The 27,572-nt window shown below is 37.0% G+C and overlaps 1 protein-coding gene across 1 annotated transcript in view; it reads left to right on the forward strand.

The window, feature by feature from the left end:
- VWA8 (von Willebrand factor A domain containing 8) overlaps positions 1-27,572 on the forward strand; it is a 357,898-nt gene that overhangs the window by 196,096 nt on the left and 134,230 nt on the right. Inside the window, exons 24-30 of the mRNA XM_077765686.1 lie at positions 51-186; positions 2,606-2,725; positions 5,662-5,867; positions 7,153-7,304; positions 19,567-19,675; positions 21,428-21,566; positions 23,359-23,558. Coding sequence (XP_077621812.1) covers positions 51-186; positions 2,606-2,725; positions 5,662-5,867; positions 7,153-7,304; positions 19,567-19,675; positions 21,428-21,566; positions 23,359-23,558 — 1,062 coding nt within the window. The remainder of the gene's footprint in view (positions 1-50; positions 187-2,605; positions 2,726-5,661; positions 5,868-7,152; positions 7,305-19,566; positions 19,676-21,427; positions 21,567-23,358; positions 23,559-27,572) is intronic.

Raw genomic sequence — 27,572 nt, forward strand, 5'->3', positions numbered from 1 at the left:
AGACATTTGCTTTCATTTTTTTGCTTATGATAAATGTTCTGTCTTCAAAGGTTAAAGCAGTAAAGTTGGGTCATGTTCTGGTGGTAGATGAGGCAGACAAAGCCCCAACAAATGTCACCTGTATTTTAAAAACTCTAGTAGAAAATGGAGAAATGATTCTAGCAGATGGAAGACGCATTGTTGCAAGTGAGTATAAAAAAGCTTTCAATATATACAAATTTCACATCTTTGCTATCAGATCACACTTAGATGGCTACTTATCTACAAGCAACAAACATAAGTCCCATATAACTAAAGTTTCTGCATTGACAGTCATTTATAAAAATCAATTACATCTGAATCGACCTTTGTCTCTCTCACATTTTTATAGCCAGAGAGCACAGTGAAAATTTTCATAGTACATTTAGGACTAATCAACTTTATATTTTTCTACTTTGAGAATACTAACATATATTTCTCCATTATTTGTGTGTAATTTATTTTCCTTCATCATTATCTGGATTTTTAAAAAGCTCTAGCATGTTAAAATCAATATTATTATTACTCATTATAATTAGAAAAAATTACCAGGCATTTTATTATGTACGTATTTATCATACGTATGTGTGAATATGTGTGTGTGTGTACATACACACACCCCTACCTCAGGAAGAATTTATTCTCTGTTTTGGACTATCTTCTTCCTTTTACTTATTTATTTACTGAATTTTTTCTTGTTTTAGCAAAATTGTAGATCTATGAATCTTATTGTCTATTTAACCTACAAAAAAAAAAGCTGTCTAATGTAATGTGAAAATATTTCCTAGTTTCTAATTTAAATTTCTTGTGTGATGAAAAGACTTGAACATCTGTAACTAGTCATTGAAAATATATATAGCCAATAGCAGGGTAACCAAACAAGTTGAGGCTAATAACTAAAACCTTCAGTATGCAGAGTGAGGATGTAAAGAAAGCCTCATTAAAAATGTGAAGAGGCATCACCAGAGAGGTTCTTCTTAGACATTATTATTGCAAGATGGCCATTTCTGAGCCTAGCAAACTCAGCTAATAAAGATTTCCTAAGATTTCAACTTCACAAAGAATTTAGGGGGGAAATGAGCATTTAACTTAGACAGCCTGAATACTGTCTCTTAGATCCTTCAGACTCTCAGGATTAGATTTCTCCCTGACCTTCATAGATGCATTTTGAAGACAGTAAGTGTATAACAAAAAAGAATTGCTGAAACAAAATTGTAGTTAAAGAGTAATTATCTCCTAGTAATCCTTTACATTATCTGATACATTTTCGAATAGAAGAAAAAGTCTTCTGAATTTTTAAACTCAAATTTCATTTTAGACATTTTAAACTCAAGAGCCCCTGAAGTTCTTCTGAATATGGTTTCATAAAGCATCACTTCTCAGACTATGTTTTCCATTTTCTTTCCTTTTTAAGTTTTTATTTTTTATTGTCATTTTTATTTTAATTAATTAAATTTTCCCTGTGACACATACTGTTTTATTTACCACTGCTAAAATTAATGGGGATCAAACATTAAGATTATTGATTGTATTTACTATACAAATATATGGCATACTTGAAATATATTAAAAAGTAGAAATGTAGGCTCGTACAGACTCCTCTCAAATAAAACTGCAGGTGCCGTACAACTATCATTTTTAAAAGATGGACATCCTCCACTCTCACCACTGTTGTTTAACATAGTGCTGGAAGTCCTAGCATCAGCCATCAGACAACAAAAGGAAATCAAAGGCATCAGAATTGGCTGGCAAAGAGGAAGTCAAACTTTCACTCTTCGCAGATGACATGATACTCTANTAAAAAAAATTAAAAAAAAATAAAAGATGGACATCCTAAGGCTGGAATTTAAATAAACCCAGAAGACAAGTGTTTCTTCTTAAAATAAACACTATAAAGTTTTACCATCTGAAATTATGGTCTGAACTAGCAGTTCTAGCTGAAATGCACATCAGCCAGTAAAATATCATATTCTGTTTCTTAAATGCAAAGAAAACTTCAGTCACCTTGAAATTATGTATTTTAAGAACTAAGGTAAAATCCTTTAACTGTAAGTAAATCAACATTGCACAAATGAGCTGACTAGGTGTTCAAGACCTTTATCCTGTGTTAAGTTTCACAGCATACAATCTAAACCAGGATTCCCTCCTTAGATGAATGATGGCAGGCTGCTCGCAAAGTGATGCAGCTATTGATTTGATGAAAATAAAAGGATGTTTGGATTCTCTTTTGGGGCTCCTTTGGATTATCCTTTGTTATGGGTTCTTATCTTTTTTTTTTTTTTTAAGGAATAATGCATCTCAAGCCAAGTTTAAATACTGTAAGACAATATTTGGGCAAGTTTGCTTTTTAGATGTACATTGAATTTACATAAAAATACAAGCCCCTGTAAAATTCAGTATATGCATAATCAGTATTCTGTTATTAAACAGACTTTCTCAAAGATTTTTTTCCCCATAACCAAATTGTTACAACCAGATTTTTAGGGGTTTTTTTTTAATTGATTACTTACATTTTAAAGGCTGTAATTTGACATTCTTAAGAATTATTAAATATCAATAAGGACTAAGGAGAAATTATGTTTTTCAGATTCTGCTAATGTCCATGGAAGAGAAAATGTTATCGTGATTCATCCTGATTTTAGAATGATCGTTCTGGCCAACAGACCTGGATTTCCTTTCTTAGGCAATGATTTCTTTGGCACTTTAGGTAAAAACAATAATGATAACAATAAAAGCAATAGTAACACAACCATAATATTGTCTTAGTAACAGTGTGAAGTGGCTGGCACTGAATGCTACCATGAGCTGTGTCATCACAAACACCTTGTGAGGGTATGTGTTATTCCCTTTTAGAGAAGGAGAATATCAGATGTTCAGTGAGATTCACTTTTTCTGGAGTCCCTTAGACAATGAGTATGAGAGGTGGGCTTCATACCAAAGTCTGTCTGATTCCAGAACCTGTTTGTTCCAACAGTTTTCCTTTGCTTTGTAGTTTAGTGCCTCTTAGAATAAAACACAGAATAAGAAATGGTTTTCAATGTTTGGCTTTTGTCACTTCTCCACGGCTATGAAAGGGTTTGAGACCAGCTCTGAGGAGACTGATTAACGTGGATCAGAGAGGCCCTGAGACAGAGCCCTTTAAGAAATGCCCTTTAAGAAAGAATCCTCTGCTCTATAGCAAGCAGGTGGTTCTGGATACCAGTAGTTTCCATACTCGACATGAAGCAGGCTCAGTCTCCTAGTAAGACTTTTAATCTAGCAATTCTGTATCAGTGAATTTATTCAAGAGAATTCACCTGTGCAATGATTGAAGTACAAAGATGGGCAATATGGCATCGTTTATGGTAACAAAACAATGGAAACAGCCCAAATGTCCATCCAAATGGGACTGGATAAAGAAACTCTGTTCTATCCACATACTAGGGTGCTGTGCAGGAGTTAAAAAAAAAAAAATAGGGTAAGTTTACCTATGCCCATTAAAAAAAAAATCCTCGGAATATATTAAGTGAAACAGTAAGTAGTCTTCCATTTGCATTAATTAAAAAACCAAAAGGCAAGAGGAATATGTATATATGAATATGCTTATACATGTGTAGAATTTATACAGAAGAGCACTTTTTTATACAGAAGAGGAATCTCCTACATCGTCTTATGTCTATGACTTCATGTCAGTTCTGTTCTATGATGCTCTTCCCATCACTCATTCTTTTCCAGCCACTCTGCTCTCCCGTGTCTGCCTTGAACACACAAAGTATGCTTGCCCTAGGGTCTTTACATTAGCTGTACCCTCTGCCTGGAATGCTCTTCCCCCACCAACAGCTGCATTTGCTCAGATGTCACCTTCTCAACAAGGAACTGACTACCAGACTCACCTTCACCATCATTACTATTTCTGATATCCTACACTGTGCTTTTTTCCTTCTCTGAAACATACAGTTTCTAATATTTACACCCTTCATTGCCAGAAAATAAATTTCATGAAGACAGGAACTTTTGTGTTTTAAATCACTAATGTATATAAAATAACTAGAGTAGTACTTGGCTCATGGAAGATTCCTAATAATTACTTGATGAATGAATGAATGAGTGGTTAATTATCATTTTACATTCATGTTACATTTGACCTTCAACAAAAAATTATACTTCATGTTTGTGTTTGAACAGGTTTAGTCTATGAGCTACAAGTTTGAAGTTATCATAGCTTGCATTTTATTCAGTTACTTTTTGTAAATATATAATAATAAATTATGATTTGAATGATTTTTGAGAACTAGAGGTGTTCATTTTAGAAATGAACACATTGGGGCACCTGGATGGCTCAGTCAGGTAAGTGTCTGACTCTTAATTTCAGCCTAAGTCATGATGTCACGATTCATGAGATTGAGCCCTGCATCAGGCTCTGCGCTGACAGTGTAGAGCCTGCTTAGGATTCTCTCTTTCCTTCTCTCTCTCTGCACCTCCCTGACTCATGTGCATGTGTGCACATGCTCCCTCTCTCTCTCAAAATAAATTAAAAAAAACTTTAGAAAGTAAAATGATTATATTAAATAATGCAAATCTATTTATTTTAACTTTCTTTGGCCCTAGTCTCTTGGTTTATGAATCACTAGAATTACATGAACTTTTAATATGAGAAATCCATCTTTCTTGAGCATAGATTATATTGCTTTAGTATAATCTCAGTTGCCTAAATTATGGTTGAAATATTTTGTGTTTCTACATTCCTTTTTCTTGATTTTAGTTTAGACATTGTCTCTGAAGGCTTACTTTTCTAGAACTAACTTACAATGTGTCTTCTAGCAATCTGCACAAGATATAAATTGTGTATAGAGCAGCGATACTAACTCCTCCATCTTAGTAGGCATAAGAGATAGATGTATGTAATTTCTCAAAATGTTCAACATGTGTTAAAGTTAAAAATGCAGTCCCAAAACTGTATGAAGAGTATTTTTTAATTAATACAAAAGGAATAAATCACCAAAATCGTGTTTGTATGTATGTATTTTTAAAAATTTATTAATTTATTTTGAGAGAGAGCGAGAGAGGATACACATGCATGCACACGCACAAGAAGGGGAGGGGCAGAGAGCAGGAGAGACAAAATCCCAAGCAAGCTCCACGCCATTAGTACAGAGCAGGATGCAGGACTCAAACTCCTGAACTGTGAGATCATGACCTGAGGTGAGATCAAGAGTCTGATGCTTAACCAAATGCACCACCCAGGTATCCCATGTAGTTTTAAAAAGACTAATGCACTTATGGAAGAACAGATACGCAACTGTTAATACTGGGTGCCTGTGGGGGAAAGGAGTGGGATTGGCAGAGACACAGGGAGGCTTCTCTATTTTTGGCTTTTATATTTGAACATCTCCCAGTGAGATTGTATTTAAATATTATATAATTTTTAACAAGTAAATCTATGAAGAATAAACCACACATCTCTCAGCTTCCTTTTCTTTTGTTCTAGTCATTTCTTCTCTGTACCATCCTATCATTGGACGAGCTTTGTCTGTAGTTTTGTACATTTAAAAATAGAAGTGCTTTGATGAACTAACCAAGAGCTCTTGTAAACGACATTCTGTATCTCCATGCATTATAACGGATTACTTGCATGCTGAAACTGAATCTTTTTTTTTCTCACAGGTGATATCTTTAGCTGCCATGCAGTTGATAATCCCAAACCCCATTCAGAGCTTGAAATGCTCAGGCAATATGGACCAAATGTGCCCGAGCCCATCCTTCAGAAGCTTGTGGCTGCCTTTGGAGAGCTGAGGAGTTTAGCTGACCAGGGGACTATTAACTATCCTTATTCTACCAGAGAAGTCATCAACATAGTCAAGCATTTACAGGTATGGTGCGTGCCTGTGCATAAAGATTTAAAAGAAACCATCGATCTTCTGGTTTTTTTTCTGCTTAATTTATACCAAGTCTTGTCAATTCCTAAAATATAATACTGATTCAAATGATATAATATGAAGTGTTTGTAATCTAAATTTTAAATCTGGAAGACTGATGAACATTTTATGTTTAGCCTTTGAATTGATTTAGGTGAGGATCTGTGCCATGGCCATTACCAAGGAGCTAGGAAATTTGGCGGAGGCTTTTGCAGGGGGTGGTGGTGAGGGAAGACAGAATGAGACAACTGGGAAACTACCACTGTTTGACTTTATACAACGAGCATGTGGTGTCTGAGTGAACAGTATTTTCATTTTGAAAACAAAAGATGTGAAGATGGAAAACACAGTAAGAACTAACAGTTCTTATTATATACCCGTAAATTCTGCAAAGAAGTTTTATAAGATAGAATAAATGAGCAAGAGAATGTAATTCTTTGTAGCTGTGTACAATGCATGGTCCACCTTCATAAAGAAAACAAAAAACTAAGGTCAGTTCTACTTTTATAACAAATAATGGTCTCTAAGCTAAAAGTCATAACCTAATGACTCTTGACCTCTGACCCATCCCCAACCCTCAAGGGAAAATCTAGAAAGGAAAATAGAAAGCTTTATTCTGCATATTAAGCCAAGAAAAGTCTAGCTCAGGCCCCAGGGCCTAAAGAAAATCAAGACACAGCCAATAAAGGACACAGAGTGAGCCACCAGTGTAAATGTAGTGTTAGTAATATTTTTATTTCCGTCTGCTATTCTGTTTCTCTATTCACTGTACTTTTTATGTTCTTCTTCACTTCTTTTCTTGCTCCTTTATCTTTTCTTTCATTTATTCATAGACTTGTGACTCCTCTAAATACTTTTGTATAGATATTCAACACTCTGCTATGTCTATGTAAATATCATTTTTTTCTTTTTAATTCAGTCAATCTACTAATTTTAAAGGCCAGAGATTTCGGAAAGCAGTGGAAGTCACTGAGCATGATCTGAGCACTGACTTAACATTTGAGAGAAGGAACTGTTCCCCCTCAAATTCTAATATTTATTTGAAAAGAAAAATATTAAGATAAGAGCAAACATTAAAAATAAAATGTATCTATTACCTCCTATCTTATTATCTGACCAGGCTAGTAAATACCTGCTAAAGTTTATTTGATCATTATTGTTCCCTATCAGTTCTACAAATTTTTATAATACTGCATATTTTATCACATGTGTAATAAGGGAATTTTTTTTTTTAATACAGAAATTTCCCACTGAAGGTCTCTCCAGTGTGGTTAGAAATGTGTTTGACTTTGATTCCTACAACAATGACATGAGGGAGATTTTGATTAACACTTTGCACAAATACGGGATACCTATTGGAGCAAAACCGACCAATGTGCATCTGGCGAAGGAGTAAGGCAAACTAATTACTGATGTAATACTCTTGAGGGTTACTGTTCTGATTCTTAAATGGTGATCATTCTGAATCTCCTGTTACATGCTGCTAAACTGACCTGGTGTGGAAATTCCATGAGTGAGCTTTTAAAATACGTGTTGCTATTTGCTGGCTGGATTTCAGTTAAATAGCATTATTTATAGGACTGTAAATTGAGAATTTCAATGTGAATGTCCTATGAGTAGATGTAATGTAATCAAATAAAGGGAAATATTTGTTTCTTTAAAAGTCTCTGTCCTTTTGTTGAATTACCACGACTCTCATTATTTCCTAATCTAGTGCAAAATCATTGCACAAACATGGAAACTACTTAAAGGGATGATATGTATTTAGTTAAGATGCTCTTACTTGTGTCCCCATATATTTTTCTGTTATGATGGTTTTCTAAATTTATAATCATATTAACTTATGATTATGAGAATATTGCTTACTTTATTTCAGCTCAATGGATGAAAGAGGTAGTAAAAACAAGTGGGTTTCTTTTGTAGGCCAGTTGCCTTTTATTTTGTGATTATGGGCTACATTCTCAACCTTAGTAGAGAATCTTGCAGATACGTTGTTTGCCAGACAGTTGATGTAGTTTACTATAATTAAGTCAGTGAAAATTCACTAGAAAACAGTTTTAGATGTGTATCACTTAACTGATAATGCATTTAATGCCACCTTTGTCTATAAAAAAAATAGTCAATAACCATAATTCTCAAGGGACAATAATTACTTTTAAATTATTATTTAAATTTGATCTCATATAGGAGGCACTCTCTACCCTCCTTAGAAAAAAATTGTTAAATATATACTGGTGATTAGCCTAGCTAGATACCACACATATATACGTATATATCCTAAGTTTTTATATCATCCTTGTTTATTTATTCTTTGAAGTTATTACAAAAACTTGTCAGAATATATGCCAATGAAGATAAATGGTTAAAGCTTTAACAGTTTCTTCAAGGATTTTTAAAGAGAAACAAATATTTCCCTTCTATGGTAAAACCACAAGATGCAGTTTTGTTTGAAATTATCAGTGAATTGGTTTATACTATTAATGAATGAGTAAATTTTTTTTTGAAAAGAGTGATATAGTGTTAGTGGCCAATACAAACAGTTTTCTCTAAACTACTGTTTTACTGATTGGTTAGCAGCGTAGGCATTTTGTAGGCATTTTGAAGCTAGTTTGCTAATTTAATAGCATACTATTAGAGGGTTCTATATTAAGAGAGTTCAGGAAATTATCTTTAATATACAAACCTCTGTAAGAGCTCATGTGTTGCACTTCCTTTTTATAAACTATGTATTTTCTATTGGAAATAAGATGGGTTTTATTACTGCTAACAAATTTCTATAGAGTTCTGGCTTCATGGAAACCAGGCTTATGATTTAAAAACAACATCTCGGGGCGCCTGGGTGGCTTAGTCAGTTAAGCGTCCGACTTTCGCTTAGGTCATGATCTCACGGTTCGTGGNTAAAAATAAAATAAAATAAAATAAAAACAACATCTCTTGTATGCTTGCACAACTTGAAATAAAAATTAAAATACACATCAGTTGGTAAGATCAATCAATAGGAAATGTCTTCTAAGGAAGACAGATAAAATGATTTAACTTATGCATTTCAGTTCTCACTTCTAAACTGAAAAAATTCTTCATGGCAAGGTAATTCCAACTCTAGTACTTGTGAGTGGAAACAGTATATTGAGCCTAGAAATGAGATGGTCACACTCATGCCTGAGATGGGGATGGAAACAGCTAGCTGTCCACCCACTGCCTGTGGCTAACGGTAGACGCATAGATGTGGAGGATGAGTGGATTTTTCCTTGGGGTGGAGATAACAGTAGACCACAGTCACAGCATTGTTTCCATGTTGGTAAATTGCAATGACTCAGGCAGCTCTAAAGTAGCATTGTCATTTTGTGGCCCTCTAAGTGAAATCCACAGCCTCCACACCTCTGTTTCTACTGAATAGTCCATCCTGTACTTTGATAGAGTAGCATGGTAAAGTGACGAAGAAATGGCCTGCGAGTTCAGCAGTTACATATTCAACCTGTGTGCTTGGTCAGTGATAGAGAAACAGAGTTTTAGCCTCTTGGTAAAATGAGGGCATTTTGTTATAGACAGCATAATCATATAACTTATCTAATTAGTACATGTTTAACAATGGAAGGGGGTGCTGTTAATAATAACTCTGTAAAAAGAAATGTAAAATAAGACTGTCCTGGTGAGGCTAGACTTTAAGGTCCCTTTCATAAAGTTAATAAGGTTAACCTTATTAATAAGATTCCTTCCTATTCTAACATCCTTTGTATTTTAATATAATCTTAATCTTCTTGCAAAAACAAGAACAAATAAGAAAGGAGTGATGCTAACGTTTTCTTTTTTCTCCCTAGAGTAACCCACTGTTAATAGTAATCCCACAGATCTCTGAAGACTTAAAGTTGTCCCCATGCAGTCTTATGATTTGCTTTGACTTTTCTAGACCTAAACCTCGTACTAATTCACTAGATGTTTTGCTAAAGCTCATACTTCTCTGGACCTTTTGCTAAACCAGCTCTTCAAGCCGCCCCAGCTCCTGCCCACCTCTGATGTATATACTACGCCAGTAAAGAAGCTCCACAGTGGGTTTCTGTTCCTAACAAAGACAAAATGTCTTACTTATTGTTAATATCCTTTTGCCCTGAATGAAAAATTCTTGCTATAGCCTCTTAATTTTCTTGTTCTATAATCCAATCATAGTGTTTCTTGGTTAGAACCAAAATTCCACTGAGCCTGGAATAGGGTGTTCACATTCACATTCAAGATGGGGATGGACAAATAATTGGCCACCCATGTATATAACTGAAAGAGACGTATGGCAGACTTGTAAAAGAAGGAAGTTTTCACGTGGACAGAGATGACACCAGACCACTGTTTGTACAGTCTTCTACAGCACCTTCTTCCACGGCTAAAATCAGAATATGCTTTGGCTGTTTGGTGATGTCCAATTAGTGATCTTTAGTGAGTTCCTAGAACAGATGCTGTCTCTTCCCTCTTTGTTCTCCTAAAGAGTGCAGTGATGGTACCGATCTCCTAGGGCTCTGGCTGTTCTTAAAAGGCCCAGTGTCATATTATGAGGTGAATGTGACTTATCTCCTTTGCTAAACCCACTACTTTTAGACTGAGTCTTACTAGGTGGTTATTTTACCTAGCTTGGGCATGCCGTAATGCATCTCTTCTTCCTGATCTATAATATAGTCCCCGTTCTTAGTACTGATATCAGAATTGGCCCCCCAGATTCCCACACTACATTGGCCTCTTCCCACTGGTCCTTCCTGAGATTCATTTTTACTGTCCCTTTGACATTTCTAATACACAAGGTAGGATAGACCGAAGAGGAGTCGAACACAGCTGGATAAGGAGGCATACTGGGAGAAATGTAAGCAGAGATAAGATTTGGGTTAAAATCTGAGCTCTTTTTTTTTTTNTGAGATCATGACGGGAGCCAAATTCAGATGCTTAACTGACTGAGCCACCCAGGCGCCCCTAAAAATCTGAGCTCTTAAAAAAACTAATCTGATCTTTTGAATTTCAAATGTCATGGTTGGGGGGGGAGTGATACACATGTAATTAGGTCCAAACATCTGGCCAAAGGCATATTAATTATCTACTATAGTAGAGATAGATAATAAAATTCAAAGCAAAGTTCTCTTATTTTTCCCTAAAATGGGCTTTTAATTCTGAAGTTTCGTTTATTTGAGAGTAAACATACAGCTAGCGCATTAGTTCTTCTAAATTTAAAAGTGTGTTCAGAGTAATTTATAAATCTAACATGCTGGGGAAACATTAAAAAAAAGTTAATCAAGGGTAAAGCTGTAATATAAAGACTAAAATAAGCAGATTTATATGCAAATTATAGGTAATTTTTTTTAATGTTTACTTTGAAGGAGAGAAAGAGAGAGAGGGAGTGAGCGAGGGAGGGGCAGAGAGAGAGGGAGACATAGAATCCAATGCAGGCTCCAGGCTCTGAGCTATCAGCACAGAGCCCGATGCGGGGCTTGAACCCATGAACCATGAGATCATGACCTGAGCCGAAGTGAGACACTCAACCAACTGAGCCACCCAGAATTCCCTGATTTTTTGTTTTTTTCTTAATAAAAGAGACATTTCCCTGAAGGGAGGTTCTTTTTAAAAGAATTTATTTCCAAGTTTATTGAAAAGAAATGCAGTTGACCCTTGAACAATATGGGGATTCGTTGCACCAACAATCCACATATAACTTTTACTCCCCCCAAAACTTGACTACTAACAGCCTACTGTAGACCAGAAGACTTACCAGTAACATAAACAGTTGATTAACACATATTTTGTGTGCTATGTGTATTACTGTATTCTTAAAGTAAGCTAGAGAAAAAAATGTTCTTAAAATCATAAGGAAGAGAAAATACATTTACAGCACTGTACTTACTGTATTTATTGAAAAATATTTGCATGTAAGTCACACCCATACATTTCAAACCTGTGTTATTCAAGGGTCAAGTGTATATCTGTATGAATTAGATTTGAGCATGTATGACACTCCTCACCCAACCCCACTCTTTCTCCATTCTTTTTGTTCCTTGAGATTTTAGGCTTACTTATTCATTTATTTTAAGATTAATGAACAGATTCATAAAGCATGTAAGATATTCTCATAGAGAATAAAGACATTGATATTAACACTTTCTGTCTTTATGTTTGAATATCATTATCCTTTTCAGATATATAAAAATGCTATTGCCAGACAGACTGCCATTCTAAAAGTGTGATACATGACTACACTTAAAAAGTGTCTCATAGTTGAGGCATCTGGGTGGCTCAGTCAGTTAAGCATCCAACCCTTAATTTGGGCTTAGGCTCAGGTCACCATCTCACAATTTCATGAGTTCAAGCCCCATATCAGGCTGTATACTGACCCTGCAGAGCCTTCTTGGGATTCTCTCTCCATCTCACTCTGCTCCTCTCCAGCTCATGCTCTCTCCTGTCTCTCTCAGAATAAATAAATAAAGTTTAAAAAATTATTAAAAAAAAAATCTCATAGCTGATGAAGAAACTCTACTGGATTCTTTACTCTTCTGATGTCCTATTGACATCTGTGTTCTCTCCGCTTTCAAATGCTTAAAAATTTTTTTAATTTTATTTTTCAGGCAAAATAAAGTAGCTTTAAATTCATAAGGTTTAGTTCCATATTAGCCAATATTTTTATTAAACTTCTTAAATAGGCTCACATTTTAAACAATTTAAAGATACAATGGTAGCTGTTGATAGTAGTAGCCTTTGAGAGAGGCCCTGGAGTAGAGAAAGGAAGCCCTACTTTCTGTACTTTTTTAATATTCTAACATGTTTTTATTTTCTGTTTTTTATTTTTTAAGTGTCCACCAACTATCTGGGCACTGGAATTTTTCATTTTGTTTTCTTATTTAAATAAAATAAAAATGATAAAGTGTTAAATTCTGGTGAGCATTTATGTGGTAAACACTAGGTAGGGGGTCAGAAATAGAAAGGTGAAGGCTTTACATCTTCCTTCAAGGAGGTCACAGTTGAATTGGGGAAGCACCCAAGTAAAGAGTGACTTGTGTTAGAGCCACATTAGAGAGAATCAGAGAGGTAGGTAGGCTTGCTGCCTTCTGCCCTTGGGGGAAACTCAAGGAGGATAACCAGGCTGAGTGCTTAAGGGATTTAATAATCCTTCTCCAGCCTTCTCCGGGCAAATAAAGGAGAAGAAAACATTGCAAGCAGAGATACTTTTAAGAGGCCATGGTGCATTTTGGAAACTGCAAGTAGTTTGGTGACTAAAACAAAGGGTTAAGAGCATGCCCTGTGATGAGGCTTAAAAGGGAGAGAAGAATCCAAACGAATCCCAGAAGAATTTTGAGCCTGAGAGTATTATGGTCAAATTCATAATCTAGAAGGATTTCTTTTGGTTTGAAAGGCAGTGAAGCTGGTGTCGGGAAGGCTCATCAGGGAACAACTGCAGTAATCTGAGTGACAGTCAGGGAAGCCCTGCTGGTGGCAGTGGGAAGGAAAGGAGGCCTATGAGCAAGAGTTTCAGTGACAGAACTGATGGGTTCTGAGTGCCAGGGAATCAAGGATTCAAGTAAGATGTAAGCCTTACCCTCGATGAATTCAGTCTTGGGAGAAAATATGGAAACTACCAACCTTGCTATGCAATGTTATATTCAAATTGCTATATTCACAGTAGGGTTATCTCATCCTGCAAGTCATTTTTGTCTGAAATAACAGAGGTTTCTTGTGTATGGTGCGACGGGGTGGGGGGAGTTTCCAACTGAGAAAGACTCAACCCCAGTGATCATTCTTGATGTGGATAATTAGAAAAGGAAAGAACTTAAGGTTAGAAAATACTCAGATGTGGTTGGTAAAGCAGATGGCAGAAGTTTTTGCAGTAAAATATCTTGAAAGAGGAGAGAAAGGAAAGCCAGGCCCCAAAACTGTCCTCAGGCAACTTCTGTGAGAAGGAGGAAAGCCAGAGGGCTGTGGAGCAAGCTGGCAGTATTGGCTTTAGCTCAGAGGGATGTGAGGCACCAGCTCTAAGACAGCACAGGGTCATTCTGGATCTTGGGGAGCATATGTGAGAATTATCAGCCAGTAATAGTGGGGGTCCCCAAATATTCTTCCATCTCATGCATCCAAATTAGTTATTTCTGTGGCCTCAGTGGGACCTGGGTGGTAGAGGTGCATACCTCTATGTTATAACGTGAAAGCCATCATGTCTGACGCAGAGCCACACAAAGAAAGGAAAAGCATACAAATATTTGTTGTGTGCACATCACTTGCAGTGAAACAAAATTAATTTACCAGTGACATGAGAGATTATAGGGGAAGGAGATTCAGAAGTTTCTGGCAAACAAGGGAGGGTAACTTAGAATCATTTTAGCCATTTTCACTAATTTAAAGCGTTTTGAGGGTCTTTTCTATTTTCTCTTTTTAAGTATGCTGAAACTGTTTATTTTAGTAAATATAAATATTTGCATGAGACTCATTTCTGACCTTGCCCTCTAAAACTTTATTCTCTATCAGGCCTTAAACTTGAAAATTGCAGATTTCTACAAAATTGTATCTTAAGAGTATCTAAGAATTCCAAGTGTGCAAATTTCCATGAAAACCTAGAAGAACAAGAGATTCATTCTGCCCAGAAAGAAATATGGGCAGGAGATGCAATGGGAAGTGATGTTTGAATTGGGCCTTAAGAATGAGAAGGATTTCATCAAAGAGGCAGTAAGAGAGAGGAATTCTGGGCAGAGGTAATGGCCTCATGGAAGCAGGAAAATGCATAGCATGTTCAAGAGCAAGGAGCAGTTCAAGGTGGCTAAGGCCTAAGTTGGCTGGAGAATAAGAGGAAGGCATAAGAGCCAAACATGGAAATATTTGTCAGGGCTATTCTATGAAAGACTTCAATAAACTCAATTGGACAATCGAACCTAATTTTTACCAGAGGTTAGATTTAAAACATGAGGACTGAGTGAGGACTGCTAAAATCAGAGTTCTTTTTCTTTTCCAAGATGGTAGTAATTGATGAAGTTTTGAGAATTGGCAGAACTACCCTGAGAGGTTCTACTTTTCCCGTGAAAATTAGTAGTTCTTGTGGTAAGGAGTTATTTTAGGAATTGTTGATAATAGATACATCAACAACTTTTAATTGCATAATGCCCCTAGAAAGATCCAAATCTTTTTCATGTGTTTCTTTCCGACTCCAGAAATAGTATTGGCAAATGTTCAGAGAAGGGAGAAATTTGCCAGAACATACTCTTCAAAACCCCAGCTCACCTCTTTATGGAAACAATCTTAGACAAATCGCTTGCATGTCATTCAGACTGTATTACTTGGCTTTGGTGTCCATATGCATCATGTTATGAATTGTATGCATGCTTAGAAAAAAAAATTTTTTTTCTTTCTGCAACTTGCCCAAGTGGTGTAATTTGATCTGAGTCATAATTTTGGTATTCACCTTCCTTTTAGTTAAAAGTTTTACTTCCAGACCGTTTTTAATACTTCCACAAGGGATTAAGAAACATCACAACATATGAATTGAAATACTTCTTTGTTTTAAAAAACATAAATTCATGAATGACATTGAAGATAAAAAGTAATGCTATTTATAGGCCTTAAGTTCATCCTCCTCCCTCTTCAAATCAAATCCAGACATCATTCCAGCTAAGACTTTAACCCAGCTAAATAATACAAGTGTCAGGATCTTAAAATCATGGAAAATATCATTGTTATTTCTGTCAAATCAGTGTGGTTAGAGTTGGATGACAGATTTCAGTAATGAAATATAGGGCCTTTTGCTAACTGGTTATTCATTTAGAGTTACGTCCAAATTAACGTTGATTATGTTTCTAATTTCAAAGCTTGCTCATACACCCAAATACAAATGCTTCCCCTTTCCCCTGGCTACTAACTTATTGAAGGGGAAGGAGTTAGTAATAGTCAGATTTTTCCACAGCTTACTGTGAGGACTTCGTCATGAAAAATAAATGAGGGGCTTTTGGTTTACCTCAGTGGCCAGTCTGGAGCCCACAGGAAAAGTCTTAGAACAACACTTCATGTTACCAAGGAGCATGATGGAGTCAGTTTGTTGTACAGCTCCAGAATACCCCACATGTGTCTTTCCGTTATAGCCACTACTACCATTTGCAATCTTGTTATGTGGTTCCAGAATAGTTTCTACATGGGGTACCTGAAGGGCCTTCTCTTTCCCTGCCAACCAAACAGTTAGTGCTATCTTTAGATGGAAATAGGCAGCCTATAATTTCTGTATTATTTAGAATGAGTTTGTAAGTTCAAACCAGATTTCATGAGTATCCCAGAAATTGTCCATAAAGACTGGAAGTTGAATGAAGTTACTTTTTCTCAAATGGACGAAGTGTTTTTTAAGCATCTGTATTTTTATGAGATGATAAAGGCTATTTTAGATCCATGTTTTAGGGTAGATAGTAACCTGTCAACTAAGCATCATTTTTTAAATCAATTGTCCACTTCTAATTAGATTTCAAGATGTGTAACTGTTTCTGTTGTCTTCAAAGAGCTAATTTGGGGATGTATTTAGAGCCTCTCTTTATAAGATTTAATAAAGCATACCTGTCTATGAGGGCACTGAGTCTATTGGTAGGTATAGGTATTTTCATTCAGATTACTTTTCACTTCAGAGTACCAAGGTCATTCAAGACTATTGAATCTAGCACGGAGGCTTCCCTCTACTCACTCCAGTGATCATCTGAGACTCCTCAAGCTGTAAGGAACCTTGCAGATCACCCCCTTCATTTCATAGAGGAAGAAATTAGCACTCAGAGCAGTTAGCTGACTTCTCCCTTCCCAAGTTTGTGGAGCTGTTTAATAAAAAAAAAAAAAAAGGGGGCGCCTGGGTGGCTTAGTCGGTTAAGCGTCCGACTTTCGCTTAGGTCATGATCTCGTGGTTCGTGGGTTCGGGCCCCGCATCGGGCTCTGTGCTGACTGCCAGCTCAGAGCCTGGAGCCTGTTTCAGACTGTGACTCCCTCTCTCTCTGACCCTCCCCTGCTCACACTGTCTCTCTCTCTCTCTCTCTCCTAGAAATAAATAAAAAAAAAAAAAAAGAACTCAAACTAGAACCCAGGTCTCCTGCATTTTGTTACACGAAGTCTTCTAGGCCAGAGAGAAATTAGGTGTGACTTTCTTTTGTTTTCTCCTTCTCTATTTGAAAATCTAATTCTCCTTTAGTGAACTGCCGAAAGCCAGGGAAGAGTACTGTTTGTTACCTAAACAAGAAGAGAGAGATTCTAGTCTCTCTCTAGATGTTTTCGAGAGCTGCCCCTTTGACATAGAAATTTGTTTTTATTACATTTTAAAGAGAGAACACAGAAGCCACAGAGTGGCTCAGTCGGTTAAGCATTTGACTCTTGGTTTTGGCTCAGGTCATGATCTCAGTTTTTGAGTTCAAGCCTCATGCTGGGCTCTGTTGACGGTACAGAGCCTGCTTGGGATTTCTCTCTCTCTTTTCTTCTGCCCCTCTCTAGCTTGCTCTCTCACTCTCTCTCTCAAAAAATAAATAAACATAAATTTTTTTTAAATAAAATAGAGGAACACAGTAACTGTAAATCCCATGACTCAGTGCCCCTCTTACCTCATTTCTAGTAAAAACGGGGAAGTGGGTGACCAATCAGGATAATTATCCAGGCACTTAAAATGTTATTTGAGATGATAGATAAATAAGCACATACGTCCTGTTGAGAAATTTATGTCATATAAATTTGAAGAATTTCACCGTAAATGTCTTTTAAATATATTTTGTGTGTGTGTTAAACATTAGTATTTCTTTTAAAAAAATTTTTTTAATGTTTTATTTATTTCTGAGAAGAGAGAGAGGCAGCGTGAGCAGAGGAGGGTCAGAGAGAGAGGGAGACACAGAACCTGAAACAGCCTTCAGGCTCTGAGCTGGCTGTCAGCACAGAGCCCCACGCAAGGCTCAAACCCACGCATCATGAGATCATGACCTGAGCTGAAGTCGGCTGCCCAACCGACTGAGCCACCCAGATGCCCCAAACATTAGTTTTTCAAAGGGATAAAAAGCATATTCCATCAGAATGGTTGGTTTCTTTTATTTTATCAAACACTATCTGAGCCTTACATGGTCTTAATATGCATATGGAAATATTGTGTATTTTACTGAAAATAAAATAATTTCTAAATATAAATCTATACTCTTTTAATAATTATCAAACTCATTCTGAGCATGCATTTCAATTTATAGCCATACATGCATTATTTTTAAACAACTTTTTAACTGTGGGTCATTTTTTCCCTTATTCCTTACCATAGTATAAGAAATTTATAATAAATTAAATGACAGATTAATGGTTCTTTTTTTAAACGTTTGAAGAAAAGATGGTATGATTAAATTGCAAAGGCTTTATTCTCAAAAATTTGTCTATGATTTTATAGTTTAGCATTGCCATATTTTGACAAATTACTTTATTTAAAAGTCACTTTAAATAAATAGGAATCTAAACACAGAATAATTCCATTAAAGTCAAGTCAGTAACTTCCTTGGTGGAGGTAACAACCTGGGTACACAGGTATGTTCGGGGCTAAGTGACACATTTATGTGAATATTCTGTATGTATATTATACTTCAATTCAAAGTAGGAGAAAAATAAGTTAAAGAGCTAAACTACTCTATGGAACTTACCCTGTACAACTTACACATATGTTATTGGTAGTTTGCTATTTGTTATTTTATTCCAGATTTAAAAGAATAGCCCAGAGGCGCCTGGGTGGCTCAGTCAGTTAAGCGTCTGACTCTTGATTCAGCTCAGGTCATGATCTCCTGGTTCATTGAGTTCAAGCCCTGCATTAGGCTCTGCTCTGACAGTGTGGAACCTGCTTGGGATCCTGTTTCTCTTTTGGCCTCTCTCTCTCTACCATTCCCCTGGTTGCATATTATCTTTCGCTCTCAAAATAAGTAAATAAATAAACTTAAAAAAATAGACTAAAAATATGGATGCATTGCTTCATTTCTTTAAATCCTTGCTATACTCTCCTATGAAGTAAGATGTTAAATTGCTAAGTATTTTACCAATTCAAGGAAAAAAATATGTAAGCCTTAATTATGTTTGTCATCAAGATAAAAATCAAATAGGACCTTACCTTCTGAGTTTCAGAAATGTGAAATCTTTTTAAGTTTTTATTTTAATTCTAGTTAGTTAACTGTTGTTATACTAATTTCAGGTGCACAAAATAGTGATTCAGCATTTCCATACATCACCCTGTGCTCATCATGACAAGTGTACTCCTTAATCCCCATCACCTATTTAGCCCATCCCCCTGTCCACCTCCCCTCTGGTAACCATCAGTTTGTTCTTTATAATTAAGAATCCGTTTCTTGATTTCTCTCTCTCTCTCTCTGCTTTTTCCCTTTGCTTGTTTGTTTTGTTTCTTAAATTCCACCTGAGTGAAATCATATGCTATCTGTCTTTCTCTGACTTATTTCGATCAGCATTATGCTCTCTAGCTCCATCCCTGTGATTGCCAATGGCAAAAGTGAAATCTTCTTAAAATATATTCCAAATGTTATATTATAGACTGTCTTTTAATAAAATAAAATATAATTCACTTCTAAGTAAAACATTCTTCAAATTTACTTGTGTAATAGAAGGCTCAGGTTTTTTCTATGACTTGGAAACAAGAAATGTTTACTTTTCAAATCATCCTTGACAGGTTGCCTCTGCCAGAGAAGATATTCATGGGCTACTGGATGTTTGGTCAGTCAAGAAATGGAAGGCAAAAACTGTTGTGTCCAGCAGAAACTCATCATATAGATGTCAAGGTTGATACCATTATTTCTTCATTCAAATAATAAATGTTACAGATTTTTCTGTATGTTCCCTGGGGAAAAAAAAATCCATACAATCTCAAAAATGACTTGTTCTGAAGTTATTTTAGACCTAGCTTCCACTTCAGCTTTCAAGCCAGTCTGGCCACTGTTGAACTCAGTGTAGGTAATTGCCAATTCCTAAGAGCCAACGTGAATGAAAGTCAGGCATGTTGTGTGTCCTCCTAAAAGAGTTATTCCACAATACTTGTTTTCATGTAAAAAGGCAGAGGAAAGGAGTATCAGTCATTAGTTGCAACAGAAACTCCTATAGGTATTCAAGCAGAAAGGGATTTACTGTGGGGAATTGAGTCCTTACAATATCATTGGAAAGGACAGAAGAAACAGAAGTCAAGGCGCCGCCACTGGACTTTTAGTCTCAAGTTCAGCGTGTCTGCTTCTACCACCATCCCTGCTGCTGGCAGTGACACGGCAAAGCAGGATCAGCAAACTTTTTCTGTAAAGGGCCAGATGGTTAATGTTTTAGGCCATACAGATTCTGAAGCTACTCGACTTCCCTTTAGTAGCGCAGCAGCAACCGCAGGTAATAGGTTAACAGATGAATGTGGCTGTGTTGTAGTAAAATTTTATTTACAAAAGCAGACAATGGGTCAGACTTGACCTGTGGGCCAATTAAGTGCATTTAACTGGCAGAACCAAAATCACATCCAGAACCCCTACTGCAAGAGAGTTTGAGGAATGTTGTTTTTAGAGCTCCTGCTCCCGAGATGCAGACTAGATAGAGGCAGGATGGAGGGTGGCAGGGATGCCACAATAGTAACCATCTAACCCAGATGTTTTTTATTAATTAAGGACTGGGGGCACCTGGGTGCTTCCGTCAGTTAAGCATCCAGTTCTGGATTTCTGCTCAAGTCATGATCTCACGGTTTGTGCAGACAGCATGGAGCCTGCTAGGGATTTTCTCTCCCTCTCCCTGTACCCATCCCCTACTTGTGCATGCGCTCCCTCTCTCTTTTTCTCTCTCTCTCTTTCTTTCTCTCTCAGTAGTAAATAAACTTTAAAAAAAGAAGGACTATATGGCATGAGAATATTGAAAGTATAGTTACTTCTATATAATTCTTCTGTATAATTCTTTTCTCTAAGTACCAGCCCTAATATCAATAATAGTATTAAATTAGATCCTCTGCTTATGTTTATAGTGCAAACTTTTCACTATATGTATAATACTCTACCTTTTGTAAATAACAGTAGTGATATCAGCAAGCTCAAATGTCATTTTTTTTTTACATTTTATTTCAAAGACTGAAGTTTGGCCACTATATTCTGTATAATGATATAATAATCATTCTTTACAATGGAACTATATCATATAGTTCCCTAATTCATACATCATTCATACATTTACAGATTATTTTCTTGGTTTGGACAGCCCTGGGTACCAGTACTTGGAGTTCAAAACTTGACCATTGTTTAGGAACGAATAATCAGAACTTCTATGGGGTTTTACATCTTGTGTATCTTGTGAGTAAAAAGAAAGTGAGAAATTAGGATAGTACAAATGAAAGCATTTATAAATCCAAGTATGTGCTATTATTATTGTTATAGGTACCATGACAGTAAAATAAGAATAGATGTATTAAGATGTTGAGTATTTGGATTTAACTTTACCTTTTAGAAGAACTTTAGTTTTTCTACATTTTGGTTAACTACCCAAATTTCTTAACTCAGACAACTACTTTATTCTAGGGTCCAGCACTTATAAACATACAGGAGTATCCAATAGAAAGATATGAAGAAAGATCCCAAACCTTCACTGAAGAATGTGCCTCCTGCAAATTACCATTGGATGAAATTAACTTAATCTGTGACATTGCTACATCACATGGTATGTCAATTTATTTCTTTTGATTTTTCCTTCCTATACTGACTTTTTTTTAAAAGAGGGATTAAAAGAATCTCTAGACATCAAAAAGCCTATGATGGACTCAGTAACTGTGTCATTTTTGGATTGGATGGTAATTATATGTAATTTAAAACTAATTTCCTATAACAACCTAACAAAATACTATTGTGGGATCCACAGAAGCACTGCTAAGTTTGTATGCATATGTCTGTTTCTCATTACAATTGTAGCGCAAAGTTAAACATACCCAGACATGTGCTAAAAATAGAAGGGATAAGAAAAAGAGAAACATTGGATTTGGGGGCTGGGATTCCAGTTTGATGATGGCATGAACCACCAAAGCACAGCTGGAGTGCTTTGCAGTCATTACATTTATTGTAAAGAATGGCAAATAAAGGACGTGAATTTTTGGCATCTACACTTCTGGACTGCTGCCATTTCCTACTGACTCATAGAATGTACCCTGGGTACTTTTTGGCAGAAGCTTTCAATCAAAGGCAGGTCCTAAGGTCCTATTAAACAGAGGTGATGACAGAAGAAAGGGAAAGAGTCTAACTTGCCTCGGATGGGGATTGTTGAGGGGAAAATACAGAAGCAAGTTTTTGTTCATTTAAGTTCTATGAATATTATTTATTCCCCAAATCAGCTTTGTAGAATAAAAATATGCACTTTAAAAATATACCGGGTTTTTGCGGCAGCTGGGTGGCTCAGTCGGTTAAGCGTCCAACTTCAGCTCAGGTCATGATCTCACGGTTCATGGGTTCGAGTCCCACATCGGGCTCTGTGCTGACAGCTAGCTCAGGGCCTGGAGCCTGTCTTCAGGTTGTGTGTGTGTGTGTGTGTGTGTGTGTGTGTGTGTGTGTCTCTCTCTCTATCTCTCTCTCTCTCTCTGATCCTCCCCTGCTCAGGCTGTCTCTATCTCTCTCTCAAAAATAAATAAAACATATAAAAATTTTTATAAAAATATACAGGGTTTTGGGGAACTGGGTGGTTCAGCTAATGGTCTGACTCTCAATTTTGGCTCAGGTCATGATCTCAGGATTCATGAGTTCAAGCCCCACATCGGGCTGTGTGCTGACAGAGTGGAGCCTGCTTAATATTCTCTCTTTCCCTCTCTCTGCTCCTCCCCCCCCCCACCACTCAAAATAAGTAAACATGAGGGAAAAACTTGTTTTAATATATATTTACAGAGGTTTTTTTTGGTAACAGACTGGTCCTCTTATCAAGATGTTTTACATTCACAGTAGAGAATAAATATGGATTTTATGGATAAAGTTTAAACTTTGGCTCTTGTCTCATCTTTTGGGATCATAAATAAGTATGCTGTGATCCTCTGGCCCATACCAGTGGAAGGCATCGCTAACCAGGAGTGCTTTTCTGGTCCAACCTTCTCCTGGCCTCATGGTTCTCAGAACAACATTCCAGGCAGCCACCGTCAGTCAGAATTGGCCCGTAACAGAAATGCTGCCCTTTCTATAATTGAACTCTCTGTTTTAGTATTGCCCACGTATGCAAACTAGAGTTTTTATTGTTTTTATACCCCTTCAGTATTTGTGGGAGAAAAGAGCATTTTTGGGGGGGTGGCTAGAATCAAAGTGAATTTATATATATATACACATACATACATAATATATGTATATTCTAATCGGTCTATCTGCAGATCTCCCGTGGAGTTCCAACTGTGTGCTCAGTCTCATAATTCAGATTTTCCTGAACCTCTGGACCAGTCATAAAATCTATAGATCGCAAAGTTAACACCTTTTTGTCATTACAGAAAGTGAGGAAAATACCCTCTATGTAGTTGCATGCAATCCTATCACCTTATATTTTCTGAATATGACGGGGAAAAGTGGCTACATGGTGGACTTTTCTGACATCTTCCCAAGAATGGCCAGTAGAGTTTGGCACCCATTTGTGACAGTGGCACCACTGGGAAATCCCCTCAAGAGTCAAGTGATTCTCCACGAGCAGCAGGTAAGGCACCCCAGGCTACTCACATGGCACAATTACACCAAGACTAAGCTGTGTGAAGGAAAAGGTAAAGGTGATTCACACCTGCAAGTGAAAATACGTGCCTTCATAAAGATTAAGGAGGGATTGGAACTCTATTTTGTCAGTACTGTAAAGGCAGGCTAATAATATCTTCCTCTCTACAGAGACTTCAACATGACCTGTAATTCTGGAAGCATGTAAGTTCTCAGCCTCAGCACTAATGACATTTGAGGCCAGATAATTCTTTGTTGTGAAGCTGGCATTCTCTTTGGGGAGAGAGACAACAAAGTAAGCCAACAAATAAATATGCTGATTTCAGGCAGTGATAAGTGCTGTATAGAAACAAGATAACATCCTGGGGAGTGATAGGGGTGAAGTAAGAGGAAGTGGAAGGTGGAAGCAACAGTATGAAGGGGAGCTCCCCTTAGGAGATGACATTTTATTTGAAACCTGAATGACATTCTTAATGTAGACACAGTCATAAAAATATAGTGAATGGACTTGTCTTAGTCTGTTCGGGCTACTATAACACAAGTAGCATAGACTAGGTAGCTTATAAACAACAGAAATTTATTTCTCATAGTTCTGGAGGCAGGGACCTCCAAGATCAAGAACGAGCAAATCTGGGTCTGGAGTCTAGTGAGAACTCACTTGCTAGACAGCTGTCTGTTCACTGTAACCTCACGTGACAGAAATAGCAAGGGATCACCTTGGCGTCTCATTTATGAGACCACTGACCTCATTCAGGAGGACTCCACTCTAATGACCTAATCACCTCCCATAGACCCCCTACCTCCTAATACACCAGGGTTTAGGATTTCAACATATAAATTTTGAGGACCTTCATTGCAAGTTCATTGCAAGACTACACTGAACTCCTTTGGTAGGTAATGAAGCTTAAGTTCTAACCATCACTACCAGTGAGGGAGAGAACAGCTATCTAAAATATGGGCGTTCCAGGCAGAGGCCCAGAGGCTGGAACATGCTTTTGTTCCATCTTTAAAGTAGTGTGGTGGGGAAGATGGAGCGAGGGGGAGAGGATAAGGAGGTGAGATCACGGGTGACTCAGCTGGTTGTAGCAGGGATGTGGTGCAGGGGGCGAGGAAGCAGACTGTGCAGAGCCTTGTAGACCATTGTAATGTCCTGGGCCCTGACCGTGGGTGGAAGAGGAAGGTGTTAGAGCCTTTCAAGCAGGGGAGTAGCATGACCTGACTTACATATTTAAAGGATTTCTCTGGCTCCTCTGCAGCAAATAGTAGGTGTTAAGGCAGAATGAAGGAGACGAGTAAAGAAATTTTTGCAGTGATTCAACAAGAAGTAACTGCAGTTTAGAAGATGGAGGTTGTAAGTAACAATGGATTCTGGATATATTTTGAAGGTAGAACCAACAGAATTTCCTAACAGATCAGATACATGGTTTGAGAGAGGGTAGGGCAACTTCAAGGTCAAGGGCACGAGAGCTGAAAGGATAGTGTCACCATCAACTGCGATGAGGAATTAATTTGGGAGGGAGTAGACCTTTGATTAAATGTGAGATGCCTGTTGACATCCCAGCAGATGAGCCTGGAGTTCAGGGGAGAGATCAGAACATTTGGAAGTCTTGGCATATACATGTTATTCAAAACCATGAGGCTGAAAGAGGTCACAAGGGAATGAGTGTGGGTAGAGAAGTCCACGCCCTGGGGCAATGAACTATTAAGAAATCAGAGAGATACAGGAGAATCAGCCAAGAGGACTGAAGATGAATGGCCAGTGAAGTAAGTGGACAGGGCAGGGAGTGTGGTATTCCAGAAGGCTAAGTGATGAACCTCGCAAACAGAAGGAACAATTATTTAATGCTGGCAATGTGCCAAATAAAGATTACATACATCATCCATGCTGTTCTTCCAGTGGCCCATGGAGGTAGCGGTTAGCCAGATTTACATGTGCGGGAATGGAGACTCAGAGAGTCTAGATAACCTGCCCAGTAGATACGTGAAAGAACTGAGATTCAAACCAGATTGGATTGGCCCCACCAGAATTAAACTCCATCCACCTTCTCGCTCACTACAGCTACTTGAGGGAAAGAATAGTATGAAATATTAAAAAGCATTCATAGTAGGAAAATATTAAAGAAATGCAGTGTCACTATTTGCAAGTATTTAAAGTCACTAGAAGAACAGAGTGTTACCAAGAAACAATACTTTTAGACTGTGTCTAATCAAGAGGAAATGTTGCATAAATAGCATGTCAGTGTTTCACTGAGTAAATAAGTAACTTTAACTTTAGGCCTTGTGTAAATAATTATCATAAAGTCTGAGTTAAGTTTTTTCAGATTTTCACTTTTTTTTCATTTACACATTTTCCTACAAGCAGAGTTTACAAATATCCACATATTGCTTATAAAAGTTTCATCCACCACATGGAATAAAGGTTTTGCTTTATAGGTTCTTTTTTTTTTTTTAAGTTTACTTATTTATTTTGAGAGAGTGAGAGACAGCATGAGTGAGGGAAGAGCAGAAAGAGAATCCCAAGCAGTCCCTGCACTGTCAGTGCAGAGCCTGATGTGGGGCTTAAACACACAAATCATGAGATCATGACCTGAGCCAAAACCAAGAGATGGATGTTTAACCAACTAAGCCACCCAGGCGCCCCTTGTGTTATAGGTTTCTAATAAAATATTAGTGGCATTGAATTGAATTCTACAATAAGAAGAATCTGTCATAAAAAATAAAAAGCACATGCTTNAGAACTGAGATTCAAACCAGATTGGATTGGCCCCACCAGAATTAAACTCCATCCACCTTCTCGCTCACTACAGCTATTTGAGGGAAAGAATAGTATGAAATATTAAAAAGCATTCATAGTAGGAAAATATTAAAGAAATGCAGTGTCACTATTTGCAAGTATTTAAAGTCACTAGAAGAACAGAGTGTTACCAAGAAACAATACTTTTAGACTGTGTCTAATCAAGAGGAAATGTTGCATAAATAGCATGTCAGTGTTTCACTGAGTAAATAAGTAACTTTAACTTTAGGCCTTGTGTAAATAATTATCATAAAGTCTGAGTTAAGTTTTTTCAGATTTTCACTTTTTTTTCATTTACACATTTTCCTACAAGCAGAGTTTACAAATATCCACATATTGCTTATAAAAGTTTCATCCATCACATGGAATAAGGGTTTTGCTTTATAGGTTCTTTTTTTTTTTTTTAAGTTTACTTATTTATTTTGAGAGAGTGAGAGACAGCATGAGTGAGGGAAGAGCAGAAAGAGAATCCCAAGCAGTCCCTGCACTGTCAGTGCAGAGCCTGATGTGGGGCTTAAACACACAAATCATGAGATCATGACCTGAGCCAAAACCAAGAGATGGATGTTTAACCAACTAAGCCACCCAGGCGCCCCTTGTGTTATAGGTTTCTAATAAAATATTAGTGGCATTGAATTGAATTCTACAATAAGAAGAATCTGTCATAAAAAATAAAAAGCACATGCTTTCTTGGTGATTTTTAATTTAGTAAGCCAATCAGATTTGAATAAGAACCTAAATTTGGAGTATTTATTCAAACAATCCTGCCAGATTTTCAGCTGTCAAATTAACTTCCAATTTTACATACACCAATTCTTGGAAAGTACTAGATTTTTAGATTCTTAGCAAGTATTTTATCTTCTCAAAAAATCCAATTAGTTGGCAACATTGCTGATTAATACTCTGTTCAGTGTAAAGAGCTGCTTAACTGCCATGGCCAGCACTTTGTCTCCTGGCATTCTGACATGTCCTTTTGGCCACAGCCTGAACAGTTTTCTAAAAAGCTACCTCAGCACCCTGAACAGACATGCATAGTTTGTAGGAATACTTAACACTGATTCCTCTGAACTGCCTCTTTTCCCAAAGAGGGTATCTTAGCCATCCATTTGAATACTAAGACCCTGTTAGAGGAGAACACTTGCTGGGATGAGCACTGAGTGTCATATGGAAGCCAATTTGACAGTGAATTATATTTAAAAAAAAAAAAAA

Source organism: Crocuta crocuta, unplaced genomic scaffold (genome assembly GCF_008692635.1).
Source record: "Crocuta crocuta isolate KB4526 unplaced genomic scaffold, BGI_CrCroc_1.0 scaffold75, whole genome shotgun sequence".
Classification (NCBI taxonomy): Eukaryota; Metazoa; Chordata; class Mammalia; order Carnivora; family Hyaenidae; genus Crocuta; species Crocuta crocuta.